Source organism: Alligator sinensis, unplaced genomic scaffold, assembly GCF_000455745.1.
Source record: "Alligator sinensis unplaced genomic scaffold, ASM45574v1 scaffold952_1, whole genome shotgun sequence".
NCBI classification, from domain to species: domain Eukaryota; kingdom Metazoa; phylum Chordata; order Crocodylia; family Alligatoridae; genus Alligator; species Alligator sinensis.
Window position 1 is genome coordinate 639,236 of NW_005841999.1, and position 19,022 is coordinate 658,257.

The following is a 19,022-nucleotide window of genomic DNA, read 5'->3' on the forward strand; positions in this document are numbered from 1 at the left end:
CAGCGGCGGGGGGAGACGCGCGGCCTCCGAGCTCGGAGCCGTCCCGCGGCGCCCGGGCTGAAGGGCTGGCTGGGAGCGGGCAGGCTGGAGAGGAAAGGCGGCCGACCCGCCTGCTTCCCGGCGCCTGGTGAGCCGTTTCCCCCGTGGGGGTCTGAAAGCTTTCAGCGGGTTTGTGGCCGGGGGAAGGATGCTCGGGAGGTGGCCGAGCCGCCCTGCAAGGGGCTCCGCTTGGGAGGTCTCAGGGTCAGAGTCAGGAAACATGATCCCAGCAGGAGGAAAGCGAGTGATTTGCGTGTAACAGTTGAATACGGGCGTTTAGCAGCATCTCTAGTCTGGCCCTGAACCATAACAATAAGCAGAGGTGCCTGTTGAGCCCTCAGATGGGATGCCACCTCGCACACCTGTCGGAGTTGAGCACAGCCTGGGCTCCGGGTGCGGGTGGGACAGCAGCCCACCTTTCGTAACACGCGTGTGTTTTCTTTGAATGTTACAGATGCGTGTTGACTGCACGGCTGCTGAAATGGTTTGAGTTCTGCGTCTCCTTTCCCAACAATGAACGGTTCAAAACCGCCGGTCCCGTCTGGATTCGGAATCTTTAAAAATACGACCTGCCACACAGAGAAAAAGATTTCGGTATTTTTTTCCGTAATCTTCATGACAGTGGGGATTTTGTCGAACAGTCTGGCAATAGTGATTCTCATGAAGGCATATCAGAGATTTAGACAGAAATCAAAAGCATCCTTTTTGCTTTTTGCAAGTGGCTTGGTTGTCACCGACCTCTTTGGCCATCTCATCAATGGAACCATTGCAGTGTTCGTGTATGCATCTGATAAAGACTGGATTCGATTTAATCAGTCAAACGTTCTTTGCAGTGTTTTTGGCATATGCATGGTATTCTTTGGTTTGTGCCCTCTCTTCCTGGGTAGTGTGATGGCGGTTGAACGCTGCATTGGCGTCACTAAGCCAATATTTCATTCTACAAAAATGACTTCTAAACATGTGAAAATGATGTTGACTGTGGTATGTCTCTTTGCTGTTTTTATTGCTTTTCTGCCTATTCTTAGGTTGAGAGCCTATCAAATTCAAGCATCACGGACCTGGTGTTTCTATAAAACAGAACATATTGAGGACTGGGAAGACAGATTTTATCTCTTGCTTTTTTCTTGCCTTGGGTTACTGGCCCTTGCCATTTCATTCTTGTGCAATGCGGTGACAGGAGTTACTCTGTTAAGAGTTAAATTTAAAAGTCAACAAAGACAAGGCAGATCTCATCATTTTGAAATGATCATTCAGCTATTGGCTATAATGTGCGTGTCTTGCATTTGCTGGAGTCCGTTCCTGGTAAGAGTTTCATGTGTTTGACAGTTTTTAATCTGCATCTGTCTGAAATGTGTCCTTTTTATCTGCAGGATTTTAAAAGTGACGAGCTTTGATGAACAATACAAGGCACATTTTAACATCTTACTTCGTGGCCATCTTATTTTTCCTGAAGCACATTGCATGTGATAGTAGGACCAGTGCATCTGTAACAAAGATTGTTTCCATTTCTGACAGGATTTGAAATAGATTTAGTAGTAATAAAAAAAATTGACAGGCATAAGGGCCTGTTTTTGTTATTGCGATACAGTGTTAGAGCACTGGTAGCCAGTCCAAACTGGTGTCTGCACTGATGCTAATGCAAAAATGGGAGATTCCCCAAAATTGCCAGTAGAGGCCTATCTGAAAATATGATTTTATAGGCCTGCTGGTCCCCAGTGAGTACTCAGTTTCGGTACAAGGTCTATTAAACAAAGTCCACAGTCATGACGAAGAAGGTAATGGTTTAAAAGCTGTTACTGTTATTTCAGTGAAATCTGTACCATTAAAACCCACTTAGAGTTGTGTTAAAGAGCAGCAGTTGATAGGTGATTAATTACATTTGGTTTAGGAATGGCTATTTGATATACTTGTAGTCTGGACAGGGCTCTAGCAGAGTTTGCTGCAGACTGGTACTATGCAGCTGCTGCTCCCAGAAAATCTCCCAAAATATAGTGCAAGGTACATGCATGCTACAGGCTGCAGTTATTTTTCTTGATGGGATAGTGTTAATCAGGTCAGTGTGAACTGTGTCAGAAATCTGTGTCAGATGGACAGGGTTATTGTATGGTATAATCTCTGTAGGTTTCTTATGATATTATAAAGCTGTGTCCAAGAAAGTAGTGTGTATGTTCAAAGAGTCTGAAAATGACTCAACCGAGTAAACTGTTTTGAAAATAGCTTAACTTTGTATTAGTAGTGGGGGAGCTCAAGGCATGAGAAAAAATAAACCTTAATTCATCTCCTAGTAAGTGTGCTGTAAACGCTCACTCACATTGAAGCAATGGAGTTTTTATTGATGGAAAACTTGAGTGATTCAAATCATGCTGAGGATATATCTAAGCTGCAGAACCACAGTCCAGTGCACTGGTGGGCAATTATTTTGGACAGAGGGCTGCTTACTGAGTTTTGGCAAGCCACTGAGGGCCTCATGACAGGCAGCCCAGGGCAGATAAATATTAATTTTCTAAATTTTTTTAGGGGCCCCACGGGCCGGATAGAATGGCCTGACGGGCCACATCCAGTCCCCAGGCCACATTTTGCCCACCCTTGCTAGTGCCTGAGCTAAGTTTAACAAGTAGCTTGGGCATTAATCACAGTGTTGCTCCAGCCACGCAGAATTCAGTGTATGGTAATTTAGCCTGCCAAGTAGTGTAGACATGTCCCTAGAACATCTAGTATATGGCAGCATAATAGTTGAAGTAGTAGTGAGTTATAGTGAGTCATAATGTAGACCTGGAAAAAAGTACCAGCCCTATGCAAGTCAGTGGGAACATTACCATTAACTTCAGTTGGACTTGAAATTTTTCTTTTTTTCTGTTGATTTCTCAGTCTTTCACTAGAAAGTAGTTTTAATTAATATTGGCGTTATGTAACATTTTTTCTCAGTGACATGCCTTGTGTATATATAAAATAGATGATATCTTCAGGATAATATAGTATAGGCTTTTTTTCATAATGAACAATTATGCCTATGCACACAGTCATTCTTGAAAATGATTTGAGGCAAACAGAGCATGATTCTCCAGAGAAGTAACTGAACTGATTGGTTTGCTTGTCAAAAACTCAAAAATATTATTCACACCCTGTATTTATTTTCAGAAAAAAATAATAGCCCTTAAAGTTTGTAATTTCTTTATTCCAGAAGGACTTTGATTGTCAGCGGATAAACTATTTGAGATTCATTATTTATTGCATAAGTTTTATAACTGATTTCCATTTGCTCTAATTATTTCTCACTCTCTCTCAATCTTTCTCTTTACTGCGGCCTTTATGTTTCCTGTTTTCTAGAGGAAGACTGTGGAACTCTCATTTTTATAGAACACATACATCTTTTTTGGAAGCTTGTAGGTGGATATTTGTGTCCATAAGTACTTTGAAATCGCTGCACTGCTTTGATTAAAACATTTCACATCGTGTAGCTTGTAGTTAACATGACTTACTGCTCTATTGAAAAGCTTTATTCTGAATTGTGTATTGGAGCTCAGTTCAGCTCATTTATGCTATAAAAGTATTTCATAGTTAATTTTGTCATTAAAACTTACTGTAAATGCCATCCTTGCAAAAGTGTTGAACAAATAGCTGTGATTAGAGCAAGAATAGGTCTGACAGGTGCTGTGTAAATTTTCTTCACAATTCTACTCGTGCTCATCCTTCTGTGTATTCAGGACTCGCTCTGTGTTCCCTTTTCCAAGAGATGCCAAATTTTCACCAACTATTATGCTGTCTTTTGTAAGACAAAGGTCCTTTGGGGATGGGAATAAAAAATACAAATAATTTTAACGTATGATTTAGCCCTGGAGACCTATAAATTTGAGTTTAACATAGCTACATTTCTCCGGCTTCTAAGAAAATTATTTAAGGATGTATAAATTAATTGATGTTTTTGGTTAAAATCCAAAATATTATCAGTCAGCATATTTGTTTAATAGTGTGACATTTATTCCATTATGGGATTATGTCCTTTTCATGAGCAAGAATGAATTTGATGGCCTTGGGTCCTAACTATGACTTAAACCTTACTTAAATATATGTATATGGGTAGCTCCCTAGAAGTCAGCGGAGTTACTTGCATGTATAGTTAAACACTCACCTAAGTCTTTGTAGGGTCATTACGTGAATACCTATTTGTCATCTTTAGCTATTTCGATTGGACTTTGTATATAAAAGTTCATTCACTGAACTGTCAGTATTTTAGCCATAGATGCATTTTTATTTTAAAAATCATTCATTTCAGCAAAGGTGAACACAATTATAAACACAATATTGCTTTAATTACTTTTTGTACAGCGTGGTGATGCATACACAGAATGTGAATACGTTTTTGGAAACAGGAGAGAACTTTAGCCTAAGAAAATGAAACCTGTCAGAGGTAATAATAAAGGTCTAGGTGCAGTAGTATGTGAATACTATCAGCTGATAGGACATCAGACAATGTCTGATGAGACATTCCAGACAATATTTAGTCAGGCAAAGAAGTCAGCTGTCCTAAACTGATATACAAATAGCAAAATTGACTGTGACCCAATACAATTATAAACAGGTAATCTAAGATAAGTTTCATTATTTTTTCCTAGTCAAAATAGGCCTATATTTATTAAGTAATTATACTTGAAGGATTTTAGTAGAAGTTGAATGCACTCAGCACATTGCGGGATACGTTCTTTATTGCTGTGTTTGCCGTCTTAATTCACGTTTTAGCTTTGTCTGGACGGGATTACCTTCTGCTGTTCCTCCTAATGACCCATTCTGATTTTAATGGAGATGAACAAGTAAAATGGAGCAAGTATAATTTTATTTCATCCATTATTTCTTATCTTAATAAAACAGGACAAAGCACACTCATATATCCATCCTGCATATAGATATATACAGTAGATGGTAAAATGCCTCTAACCAGACATCTATCTGAAAAGCCATTATTCAAAACACTATCTTTTGTATATTGAAGTTGCACTCCTTGGTGTAAGTTACTCATTTCCTCCTTTTGCAGCTGAAATCCAAATATTCTAATATTTTTTTATCTTCTCTTAGGCAAATAATATTTAAAAATGTATGAGACAAATACCCCAGCTACATGCTCCATTAACTCAAAACCTTTGGGGGATATGTTCTTGTCAAGTGAATTTTTGGATTATAGAATATTATCAATATACAGCGAAAATAAATAAGAGACAGCATCAGATCAAGCAAATCATTCAGCAGATATCAAATCAAATATTTATATTACATTTATGCACTCGTTTAATGGATTTTTATTAAATAATTTAGGTCAATATGCTAGATCCTATTCTATCTATTAGGTACCTAATGTGTGATCTTATTTCACCCTGCTCATTTCTAAATTAAATGTTAACACATTTACTTTTGTAACATGCCATCATCTTAGCCTTATGACCAAGTCAAGAAAAGCAGGAGGCTGTCCATCCATGTTTTGTATTAGCTGTTATTCAGGGAATTGGAACAGGGTAGAATGAGATCAAACTAATGTGTAATAGGTGGAATAGGTTCTGGTCTCTAGTGTTTAAATCTGGCAAGTGTCTAAAACAACCGGAGCTTTAGTTCTCCAGATAGCATTTCCAGCCTCTACTTAAGCCTTAGGAATCTAGAAAAGCTGGGGAAGACAGAGCAGGAGAAGGAAGCACATGTTAGTGTGACTGCTTGTCTTGGGTTTTGGGGTTCTTTTTTTTCTTTAGGTTTGTTCTGTTTTTAATCCAGTCTGGTGTGATGTGGACTGCTATGGGCAGAGCCTGTTCCACCACCTGTTAGTTTCCTAAGTAGATGTAATAATGTTGTGCACCTACTAACGGAGTTTAGCTTCAATATGAAGGCAGCATGTAAAGCAGTAAGAAGAAGAACCCATCCATGTTTTGTGTTAATTGTTTGTTTTTTAGGGACTTGAGCAAGGTGGAGTAGGCTTACACTTATGTGTCTAAGGATAAGGCCCAGGATGTGCTCTACACAGTTTTTATTTTTTGCTCGTTACTTTAATTGTATCTGTTTTCTAAAAGACAGCAGTGCAGTTGTTCTCAACCTTTTTGGACTCGAGGCATCGCTGCATAACTTTTGTGAATTGAGTGGCACCCCATTTCAAAAACTAATTTATATATAATAGTGATTGTCCCCTTGCAAAGGGGCTGGGCAGTGGGGGTGGGGGATCATTCAGGCAGGGACAAGCCTGTGTTTATCTACTTAGCTTATGGGCTTGTCCTTTTACACCTAACTTATCTCCTCACACCTCATTGCACCCTTCAAAAGATCTGATGGTTCCCTAGCAGTACCTTAGGAAGAGGCGGGGGGAGGGAGGGGGTGATCAGGGTGACTGCCCCGGGTGCTGAAGCAAAGGGGCCCCAACAGGCGCTGCCCAGCTGAGACAGAGTGCGGGATGGAGTTGCGAGTGGCTCGTCTGGGGGGGGCCTGGGACAGGGCCGGGGTTAGGTTGGCTCCTGCCACTAAGTGCAATCCCAGGCAAGTCTGGGGGGGGGGCATGTGCCCCCTGGTTCTGTGTGTGGGGTAAGAACGGGCTGCCGCTGCGAGCTTGCCTGGGTGTCAAACTTCCTTGCTACGGTATTGCTCCTTAGGATGCTCCAGTACCCTGGTTGAGACTCACTTTAATAGTTAATCAGTTTACTCAAATATTGTATATCCATACACTTATTTACAGAATGTGCAGAGCTAAGGGTCTCACCCATCTCTCTTGTTGAAGTTGGGCCAGGAGGGATGCAAGAGTCATTCCGGCTATGAGGGCATGTTGGGAAAGCTAGATCCCCGATAAGACTGAAGGGCATGAGTGAAGACAGTCTATTGAGAGAACGGGAGACTTACCCACCTCTCCTGAAGTCTAATAAGGTTGCTCGTTGCCTGAGTGAGAGTAATGGATCTTGACAGAGTAGAACAAAAACTGTCTCTGCGGGCACACTGCTTCCCAATGAGAGAATGGGAAATGTATGCTTCTTTCTGGGGAAATAGCATCACATTCCTGAGGTGTGATGTACATCCTTTTGGGGCTAGTGGTGGCAAAAACTTAGACGTGTTAAGAGGCAGAATAGGAACTTGGCTTGTTCTTTTGTGCTAAATCAGTGTTTAGACTAAAGGCTGTTTGGGACAGAGACTGAATGCTGTAAGTGCGTGTGCAGTGCACACTGGATTCACAGTCTTGTTTGGAGCCTTTAGGTTGTCATATATATTATTACTATAATTAATAATACTCGTGGCTCTTACCTAATCTCCAATGAGGTAGTGACTTATGCTTCCCTACCAGAAGGTGCTTAATTCCTTCTGGAGACATGAATAGGGCTCTGAGGATATGCTGTACACTCACAGACAGGCACCTGGGCTGTATATTAGCAGGGGTGTGATGTGGGGAACTGAGATCCAGTATGGATGCAGTGTAGAATGAAGCCCTCAGGTAAATGGAGTTACTGGGGGATCTGTTTCTTTATCTCATGTTATTTTAATTGCATCTCTCATACCTTTCTCTAACTTTTCCTTGTCATATATAGTAGAGTGTTTTTAAAACTCCTGGATCCTTCTAGCTTCCAGTCTGCCTCCTCTCCAGTCCCTGTAGTTACCTGCCAGGTAGATTAATTTAAATCCGGGCTATTTAAACCACCACATGGAAAGCCTCAGTTTAAATAAGTGCATAACTTAATATTTTCAGATTCTTATTACTTGTAGGTGTTAGAAAATAGTGATTAATGCATTATTTGCTAGATAATTAGCTCCTTGCTAGTAATTAGATCCTGATGAAATACATAGTGGCCATTGCCTGAATGGCTTCCTGGAGGTCAGGTCCCAATAGCTGTGATGATTCTCTGACTCTTGCACTCGGTGCACAGCTCTTGGTCCCCTTTAATACCATACATGGCCTATTGTGCTATATTTATAGAGCTTGACTTCAGAAACAAAGTGGTATTTTCTCTGGTTCTTTTGTAGTATTGAGAAACATGCAGCCTGTAACTGCATTTTTGATAAAGGTGCAAGGATTGAGCATATATAATTTGATTTAAATGCTTTTAAGGGATTATAATAAATGCAGGTGCTACCATATTTTATATTAAATTCAGATTTTACTTTAAAAAGATAACTTTATTATAGTAAAATAAAATCAAATTAATCCAACTTATAATAAAAACAGATTTTTTTTCAAGAATAGATTTTTATTATTCTGCCTGCCTGGTGCTGGCCATTGGGAGTGACACTAGTTTAGGGGTACCCCTTTGAGAGTAGAGTGGCATGCGCTGTCTTTCCTTGTACCCTTTGGCTTAGGAAGGGAAGATCCCATGTAAAAAAGGGTTTGGAGCTGTAGTGCAGTTTGCTTCAATTGTTCTGGGCTGCTTCACATACTATTTCATCACTGGGGTCAAGATCTGCGCTTATATAAATTGGCAGAGGTAATGGAAAGTCCCTGGAGTTAACTTGATTTATATCACTGAGGGTCTGGACCCTGGTTATTAATGGTAGGATATAAGGCATTTTACCACTCTTTCTAGAAAATCTTCTCTACATCTGAGATTAGTATGTGTGTGTGTGTGCACTGATGTCTGTATGTAATGATGTTGCACTGACTTTATATCCAAATTATACCCACACCAGCCTTGAGCTGTCTTCTTGCAATCTGGCTTTCTATATCACATTTATATGCATTGGCTGATTAAATCTGTTTCAGATTGCCTTATGTTTATATATCTACAACAATATACATACAAACAATATATTAATATATAATATTGAATATAATGCAATATATTAATATATAAATAAAATGTATTATTGATAATATGTTTTAATATATAAAATGATATACAGCATTATCACATTTATATGGCATGCTGCTTTCTTTCTGTTCTTTCTCTCTTTCCAAATATTGCTGATATCCTTTTATTGTCCATACAAAATAAAATTGGTTTATTCTTGGGTAGTTCTTCTTTCCTTGTGCCCTCTGGCAGGCCATTTTTGGTTATTCTAAGTGTGCATTTGAGAGGGCAGGCAATTGTAAACAGAATACTCCATAGAGAAGGGGTATCTTACTTATTTTATGTGACCTAGGTTAACTTTACAGGGAATGCTGCACCCCAGTGAAAAGCATTATCATTTTATTCAAACAAGAATAAATTGGTGTTTGATTATTTATAATGTTTCTGAATAATGCAGGTGTTAATATAAAATTTATTTGCCTAAGCCTGAATCTGAATACTTTTTAAAAAGTTCCTGTAGCAAAACCCAGAGCCATAGACAGTCCCATTAATATTTCTGGTCTGTAGAATCCCATGTTTAAAATATAGTTGAAGGTGATACATATTATTTTATTATTGAGTCTTCATCATATTTTGCTAGTCTGAGACATTTGAAAACTGTTGTAGGTGGACATGATCCTTTTCTCTACCACAAGGAGGTAGATAAACACTTATGATTACTTTAGGCAAAGATTGTATAATTTTAGTGCCAAATTCTGTTTGCATTCTGTAACAAGGCAATACAGCAGGCAAGCCTATTCAGGAAACATGCTAACCTGATGCATATGTCTAAGTGCTATGCTAACCAATTCAATGCCTGGTCCTAATTGAAGCTTATCTCAAGTGTCTGTCTCTTTCATAGAGAGCTAATTTAATCGAGTGAAGAGAAAGGCTTTTGCTAGCAAAAAACATACCAAAATCTAGCTGTTTATCTTTAGACAGTAGAATCTGTAAGAGTTTTCTTCGTCAGACCTTTCTATTAGCTGAAATAGGATTATCGGTGAGATGGAATATGGTGTTTCCTAAGTTCTTATAGTGAAAAAAAACAAATCAGCTATTGTGAGTTTATTAACGTACTTAGAATGAAACTTTTCTCCACTGAGGATTCCTCATCTGATGGGCAATTAATTGTTAACTAGGTTTCAGGATATACTCTTTACCATGAGGATAATTCAGTTATTATTAGTATTCTTGCTTGAGTTTGTCTAAATGAACTCCTAATGTACTGAGGGTTTATTACTGGTGACTTGCTATGTCAGTCCTGTTGTTATGGTCAACAAGACATCTTTTTATAAATTGCTGTTTTAGTTTTTTCATTTTATTTTTGGAAGAGTCTCTATTTTGGCTGAAATTTCTGCTTCCTCCAATGCAAAACTAGTGTTTTTTATTGTTCGGTAACTTCTTTGCTTATTTGGAGATTTTTTTGGAGAAATGTGAGGTAAACTTCCATCAAATTAGATACAAATGTCTAATTGCCACAGCAGCCATAATTATTTAAATATAATACTATATGTGCATGTCTGTTCACATTTGTACACATACATACACATGATATGTTGCTACACAAAAATAAGTGTAGTTGCTGATTGAATTAAAGTTTCAATTTTTGCTAATTCTTTTATGCATGTGAAAAAAATTACCAGCATTTACAACAATCTAATATCTATTCACAAACAAGTTCTTATGTGATCATTAGTCAGATTTTCAACTTGTAGAAATCTCTTTGGGTCCATTGATTTCACTGGATTTATATCAATTTAGATAAATGTAATATCTACTGAATTTCCTGAGTACCCACCTATGTATAGGAGGAAAGTTGTTGATACCCAATACTAAAATACTTGTGATGGAAACATAACTGTACCATATTTTTCTCAGCCATAATTACACATAGTAGTGACGTTGAATAGCTGTATTTTTGTATCGTGTAAAATATTGGCATATATGATAAATCTCGAAAGATACTGGATTTTGATAAATGATGACTTAACCTACATGTATGGGAAAGAATTGGGTTGCAGAGATTAGGCAAGCCATAATATATAAAGGAAAATATTTTTAGCTTGCTTATTTATTTATGGATTTAGGTAGCATTTATTTCAGTTTTCAAACTCTTTTTGAATGCTTTTAAATATATCCTGGGGGATGGTATACTTGCAGACTCTTTATAACCAGTTGCTCCCAAATGTGGGAGTCCTGCAGTTATAGTGAGGATAATTCTCAATCAGAAGACAGGCAGGACACTGGAGGCCATCCTTACATCAACAAGTTGGTTGTGAAGATGAAGACTAGCAGAGATCATTTCCCCTTGCAGCAGTTTGGTGACTCAGGGCAAGCAGAAGATCTTAAATTTAATTAGACACCAATTTGAGAATGTGTTTTTTTTTAAGACAAGCATCCTCAAATACTAGTATTGGCTCCTGCTACTGATTTTTGATTCAGTGTTATTCCAGTTCCTTATCTCTTTTATTTACTGGAACTTGTTGGGAAAAGTTAGATGGAACAGTTTTTTTTTATAAAATTCATTTCTATCAGAATTGTATCAGCTTCACAGATATGGGTTGATTTTGCTAAAATTTCATTGGAGAAAAAACAAAGTTAAAGAAAGTTTTGACAATGTAAAAACATCCCATTTAGAGAATTTTAGAGCAAAATATCCCATTTTTCTTTTCTGGGAAATAATCTAATTTTGATTTTAAAATGTTATAGTGTAAAATAAAGTTGAAAATTGTTTATCAAAATTATTTCAAAATCTATTTAATGGAAAATTTTGAAATTTCCAGTTTTGTTTTGCATCATAACAAAAGCACATTTTGAAAACTTGAAATCCTTTGCAAAATAGGATTTCCATTCTCCACCCAGCACTAACATTTACTCTGACTGATGATTTTACTCATTTAGATAGAAATCTTTTCAAACCCTGCTCAAATCTTTAAAAATTGTTCAATTTTCTACGTAATCCCAACAAAACAACATATTCCAAACTCATGTGTTATACTATTTTTGTGCTATCCATTCTGTATTATTATGGACAGATAATTGGATTACTGTCAAATTTTGATTTTGACAGGTGATGCTCCTTAATTTTGGCTATCAAAGCTACATCAAACAAGACTGTACTTTTGAGAGAAAGGATCATTTCAGTCCTCACTTTAGTTTTGCACTTTAACTAACTACTCTTACAAACCTGTAAATTCCTGATGTCTGAATATATCCGGGGTAACAAGTGCTAATTATGAAACAGTTTTTGGCAGAATATTCATTTTTTAAAATTTTCTTTTAAACTGCTTTTAAGATTCTTTTTTTCTGCAAGTTCATTCCCATGATCTGATGAAGTACGTTGTTGCATATGAAAGCTCATGCCTCTCTGAAGCAGTTATTTTCTAAGGTGCCACCCTGCCCTGCACGGTATTTTTAATTGCAATACATTGCAGTATTCACACGCTGTAGTGTAGCTGCAAGCTGTCAGAAGAGGGACTGTCTTTTTCCTATTTGTGTGTGCAGTGCCTGGCAAAATGAGGACCCTATTGAGTCCATTAACTGCTATACTATTTGTAACAATAAATAAAAACAATAACCATCCAAAGTAGCATTGTAGAAGTAGTATAGGCCATGAACTGAAGAAACAGTTTACTATAGGAAACTTAATGAACTGTTGTAAATTGAGCAGACTGAGGGCCTTTTCTTTATGGACTCGGACAAAGTTAATGAGTGTGTATATAATACATCTAAGCACTAATGTGTTTCTGGTTTTTTTTTGTTTTATTTAGGGCTTTTTTTCTTATTTAATTAAACACTAGGACTACGTTGAGGTCCCTGTTCGCAGGTGGGCAGTTATTCTTTCTCATGGGTGTGCTAATGTGATTTCCTGAACAGAGATAAAGATAAGCATGTGCATAATGGGTTTCCTGAATTGGGACCCTAGAAAACCCCTGAAACCTAAGTTTGCAGAGTGTTGTGAGTATCCTGTGACCAGAGAAGCAGAAATTAATGACCTAACCAATCAATGGCACAGTTTCCAAGTCTGTGAAAGTATAAGATTAGAGCAGGTATGTGTAGGGAGGGATGGGTCCTGTGCTATCCTGGATGTGCATAGCTATGCATTTGTCTGTAGCATTACATGGAAAATTATAATAGGATATTAGAAGAGATGATAAAATAGTTTCATAGGGTGCTTTATTTTAGGATTTACAGTTGATTTTGTGAATCACTAATAAGAATGATTCTATTAAATAAGCATTTATGTTTACTAGGAATTTGGGGATCCATTGGAATTTGGACTCAAAGAACGAAAAAATGTATCACTCTTCTTTGAGGATTCAATTTTTCTCTTTTGTCTTCAGTAACAAGAGAAGAAACAGTTTAACAGTGTAATCTATTTGTTTGCCAACAATTAGAAAAGGAAACATGTTTAGTTGTAATTTATGCTTTCCAGCTGGGTAAATGTAGTAGTGATTCTCTGATTTTGCTCTTTCTAGCATACAACCTTTAACAAATGCTTCTCCAAAAACTATTTGCATAAAAGTGAATCATTTTTTTACAGCAGTTTAGCAGTTTTATGCAATGTTTAAAATGCTCATTTGCCATCTCCCAGGACCAGATCTGCTCATGTTATGAATCAGCATTGTATTATTGGGTCTGTGAGTACCTGCTGATTTACACTAATCTAATTTATGTTCACACAATTTGGCCTCTATATTTAAAATAATTTCAGATCTACATTGATCTAATTTATGTTCACACAGTTTGGTTTCTATATTTAAAATAATTTCAAATCTCTTGAGTTTCCCAATCTTGCAAGATACATATACAATAAACACAAATTATAACTAAGGTTAGGTTTCCTTTATCTATGTCTCTAAAGGTCACTGGGGATTTAACTCATGTCCTTTAACCTAAAGCAGATGCATTTCTACTTTGGATTAGATGGGGATGGGCCATTTTATGGCGAGTTTGTATTATAGGCATACAAGGATGCTTGGTACTTAACTTCTGGAGGGGGTGGAGGGGATAATTTTCATAAATTCTTGAGGTGTTTTTTCCATTTATATGTACAGTACATTATTTATGAATAATTATTCAGAAAAGATATTCTTTTATCTAAGACATTTGCATAAAAATACAGATGATAAAAATAATAGTGACTCTAAAGGATATAGAAATAGGCCTTAACACATGGGTGGGCAAAATGGTAGATTTGGCCAGTGGCCAGACTCCATTTCCCAGCAGCCCCTGCCTACGTGGCTGGTTTCTATGGAGACTCCAGCAGCAGCAGCAGCTCAGTGATAGTGTGGGGCCAGGGTTTCTGTGGAGACTGGCCCTAGCAGTGCTGGCAGGGCAGGGAGCTGCTTCAGGGCTGGGTTGGGATCTTGTAGTGGTGACAGCATGGTCTGAGGGCAGAGTCGTGATTTGCAGCCTGCGCTCTCTGGGCATGGGCATGAGGCAGTGGATTGTGGCTCTGCCTCGGCTCCAGACCATGCTGTAACTGCTGGAACAACCCAGCCTGGCCCTTGAGCAGCTCCCCACCCTGCTGCTTGCCCTGCCAGTGCTGCTGGGGCCAGTCTCCATGGAAACCCCAGCCTCACGCTATCACAGTGTAGCTACAGCTGGGGTCTCCATGGAAGCCGGTCCCAGCCACACGGACAGGGGCTGCTGGGCAACGGAGTCCACTACTGGCCAGATCCAGCCTGCAAACTGGACTGTGCCCACCTCTTCTTTAACAGCATGAACAGTAAAGACAATGCAGCCACAACATTCAGGCAGTCATGAAAGCAGCAGATTCTCATATCAAAGAAGTTTCTGTATCTGGTAATCCAAAATTAGCTGTATTGCCAGGCAGCAAGGAGCAATAAAGCCCTGTTTTGAATTTAATGCGTGCCGATGTAAACTTGGGAAAATTTATTTGCAAAAATATTGGTGTAAAATGTATATGAGATTTGTTCTGCCAATTCTGAAATATAATAATTGGCACAACCTCCAATTCTCTATTCTGAGAACATATTTAATATTTGACAAAGGTACCATGTAATGCAGTAATATCCTTTGTCTCCCTAAGTCAACAGATTCAATAATCAACAAAAGTATAATAAAATCTTTGACTCACTTTACTGGGAAAAATGTGAGTTTTTATGTAGAATTTTCTATGCCATTCATTACCATAGTGCCATATGTAAGCAGCCTACCAATATGAATGATACTCATTTTATAATAGTCCTTTGGGCTTTATTTAGCTTCAATTTACTGATGGAAACCTGATCTCAGAGATACCAAATAAATTGTCCAGTCACACACGAAGTCTATGGCAGGATCAGGGCTAGAGCCTAAATCTCCTGTTCATTTGCCTTAGACCCAGATTATGCGCGAACATTCAGTTACTCCTGGTAAATGCACTGCTATCCCAGGAGAAACCACAAGTTTACTGATGTTCACGATTTTTCTCCCTGGGCAAAATAACCTGGAAATAAGCAGGGTTAAATCACTCCTAGGAGAATTTCTCCTGGGAGAATGGATGTATGTGTTCTTGTCTGAGAGAAGCCACAGCACAGTCATCCAGCATCCCAGGGTGCTTTCCTTCCTCCCTACCTCCAAGGGAGACAATGTGTTGTTTGCTGGACTGTGCTGCTTCAACTGAGCAGGGAGCAGAACATGCCTCTTTCACAACCCCTACATTGTACAGCAGGAAAACATAGGCTAGCCTTGAGTCATCTAGGTCAGCCAATCAGGGCTGCTTTTGTACTGCTGCCATCTGTCACCAGGCAGACCGAGGAGCCTGCAGAGCAAGCTGAGATGTACGCGTAAGGGACCCTTGACTTGCAGGGTCAAGGGTTCCTGCAAGTCAGTGACTCAGCACTGCAGGCTCACTGGTCTTCAGGGGTTCAGTATTTGAATGTCTGTTCAGATTTGGGTAAGTTTTCTACCAGGAGAACAAACCTGGGAAGAGTTCTCCCAATCATTTGAATGTATATATGCAGCCCCAGGACTATAAGTCTGGCTATCTCCTTTTTAAAAGCCAATACCTCATTCACTCTTTGATATTAGAATCCTTTTAAAAATTTACTGTTAGGATTTTCTTAATTTGGAATGCCAGATCTCCAGAGCTCTGTGTTTCCAATCACCATATATTCTCATAAGACTGTCCATAATGTCTGACAGCTTTTTTCAAGCTAGCTATATTTAAAAGAAAAATTGACAAATTAATATATGTATGAGTACGCCTTGATAGTTAGCAGCCATATACTTGGATTTACCCATGTTTAGCCAGGCTTCCAGCTGGTGGTATTTGACCTGTTTTCATTGATTCCCATGCTTCTATTCCAGTTTCCATGAGCTGAGAAATCTAGGCTCTTGTATCTCTTCTGCCTCCAATGCAGATGTTACACAACTAATTTTAATGGGATTTTCTTGGATTTTCAGCAATGTCAAATGGAGAATAAGGCCTATTACGTTTTAGTAAATTGTTCTTGCAAGCCTCACTCACAAGTAATCCTTATTTATAAGAAGAATTCTACTGATTTTATTTTATCCTGTTAGGTTTTATTTAATCTACAATTCTATATGAAATCTTTGTATTTGGTTTTAATTTGCCTACTGGGGAAAATGAGCACATCCCATATATATAATTTGTTCATACATGCCAATGGAGGATATGACCCAGAATGTTTAAAATGGGGAGGAAGAGATTATTAGAAAAAAGTGCAAGTTGTTGATCAGTAATATATTACAATATATTACTACACAATAAACAGCAAAATGTTGTGTTTATGTTTCGTAGTTTCATAGTTCGTAGGGTTGGAAGGGACCTAAGCAGATCATCTAGTCCGACCCCCTGCCATGGGCAGGAAAGGATGCTGGGGTCAAATGACCCCAGCTAGGTGGCTGTCTAGCCTCCTTTTGAAGACCTCCAGGGTAGGGGCAAGCACCACTTCCCTTGGCAGCACCACTTCCCTAAGTGGCTGTAGAAAATCCACGCTATGGGATATTTCTGTTGAAATCCCTTGCTCTTGAACAGAATACTATAAAGGAATTGAATAAAAAATGAAATTGTGAAAAAGATTGCATTATATCAGCAGTGCCTTACATCCTCCTCCTATGTGTTGTGACACTTTTATAGTGATGGTAGAAGTAAATAGGTGTCAGCACTTCTTTTATAATCCCCAGTTCTCATGAAATATAAAACTGTAGATAAAAGATGTACTTTTCTTTCTTTCTTTTTTTCTTTCTTTCTCTTCTTGTTAATGTAACTCTTGATAAAATACTACAAAATTACATCTTCTGGTCAGTTTACACCTACAGCAGGTCACAGCCTTATGTATGGTCTTGTAAATAACGCTAGTTGCAGAATTTTTTGGAATAGCAAAGTTTTAAAATATTTTTTGTACATGAGGTAGAGATATAGAGACTGGAGTACAAACTTTTTCCACAAGGCTCTGGGGAGATATATAGCACTGCATTAATCAAATGCACCAGTGACAATGATAAAATACTGATAAGTATACTAAAAGTTGGCCACAAATATTGAAAAACAACTTTAGTTATAGTGAAGCTATACACAAAACACAAACAAACAAACACAACACAAAATGCCATTGATACAGACTTACAGGGTACTCTCACATTTCACAAGGAAACACTGTGCAGAGACAGTCAAGTTAGAAGCAGTGGAACCATATTTGCTGTGCTCCTTCTATGCTAATAAGTCTTGCTTCTCAGTCACTATTTGCCTCTAGTGACCCCTGTGGGTGTGGAACTGAAGGTTTATGAAGGCTCCCCAAGAGGCAACAAAGGAAACATGAACAACTGGTGCCTCCCAAGACTGGAGGTGGGGGCACAATTTGTGGGCAGCAGCAGCGTTGGCAGTGGGGTGGTGAGTGGTAACTGTCCACAGAAGTTGGTGTGGGGGCAGGGTTTATGAGTGGTGAGCGGCGACCTCCCTCAGAAGCCAGTGGTGGTGGCGGGGGGAAGGAGGGGTGGCGAGTGGTGACCGCCCATAGAAGCTGGCAGTGGCAGCCACTCTCGGGGGGGTGGGGCTTCCCTACAAGTCACCTATCAAAGGAAACATGGAGCGAGCCTGTGGAGTGTAGTGGTTTACAAGGGAAAGAAAAGTCCATCCGTTCAAGCCTGATGTTTATATCGCTCTTCTTTCTGGTGACCGCTTTTACAGTTTTGCAAGACAGGATAGATCAGTTGGAATGACCGGGTTTTGGGTTAGAATGCATGAAAGCAATAATACAGTATGTCTTATCCTAACTGGCTGTAAATTGTGCTTCTTGTTCTGACTGGTTGGCATGTAATCTCTAAGCCTGGACAGGAATGCAGCTGGCTGCTGTTATTCTCGTATCGTTAAGGTTCCACTTGAACTTACATGGTGTTTATATTTTGAACACAAGGTGGAATCTTGGCAACATATTTCTTTTCAGTTGCATGGGGCAGGCCCCTTCAGGGGCTGATAGCCATCTATAGATATCTGGAGGATGTGGATATCAAGGATTTTGAAATGCTTTAAATCTTTTTCTCCTCATGACATTTGGAATCTCACTAAATGAGCCTGAATTTTGTAAGGGCCCCACAACATGTTCAAATTAAAGCTGGAAACCAGCTATAGAGTTACTACATATTTTCAAGCACTTATAGTTTGTTGGCTCTTTCTATAGCTGGATAATTATGATTATTATGTGATAACTACTTTTTATGTGTGTCTGGTATAAATGTATTGCGTGCTTAACCAGGTCATTGCCAAATATACGTAAAACAGGGGTGGGCAATTATTTGGGTCTGTGGGTCACATAGGGAGTTTTGGGGAGCTGTTGTGGACTGGGTTAGTAGCTCCTCTCTGCAACAGCTTGCTAAACCTCCTTATATGGGATGGGGCCACAGGCTGGTGGAGAGCTGGCATGGCCATGGGTGGCAGCTTCAGCAAGGAGAGCTCACCCCGCTGCCACCGGTGTCACCTCCAGGTTGTCCTACCCTGAGGAGGGGCTTACCCTGTTCTCCAACAGGAATCTTCAAGCTGTGTCCACAGTTAATGCCAGCAGTGCCCAGCTGGCACTGCTTCTGGCATGTGGAGCAGGAATTAGTGTAAGCTGCAGGGACCTACTGTAGGGGTGGGATGGTTTGGGTGGAATGGAAAGTGCAGGGAGAGATTGACAGAAACAGAGAGAGGTGGCCCTGTCCATGAGCGGCGGCAGCTGGTGCTGGGTGCTAGGAGCTAGGAAA

The 19,022-nt window shown here is 39.1% G+C and overlaps 1 protein-coding gene across 4 annotated transcripts in view; it reads left to right on the top strand.

Moving 5' to 3' along the window:
* The window catches only part of PTGFR (prostaglandin F receptor), a 44,004-nt gene that overhangs the window by 13,306 nt on the left and 11,676 nt on the right, over positions 1 to 19,022 (top strand). For 2 of the 4 annotated variants that reach the window (XR_003093573.1, XM_025201646.1), the window contains exons 1-2: positions 11 to 127; positions 494 to 1,341. Coding sequence is in view for 3 of the 4 variants with exons in the window: in XM_025201646.1 (XP_025057431.1) it covers positions 553 to 1,341 (789 nt within the window). In the remaining variant the exon portion in view is untranslated. Of the gene's footprint in view, positions 1 to 10; positions 128 to 493; positions 1,342 to 19,022 lie in introns of those variants that run through there. The other 2 variants (XM_006021617.3, XM_025201647.1) reach the window with 1 other exon arrangement.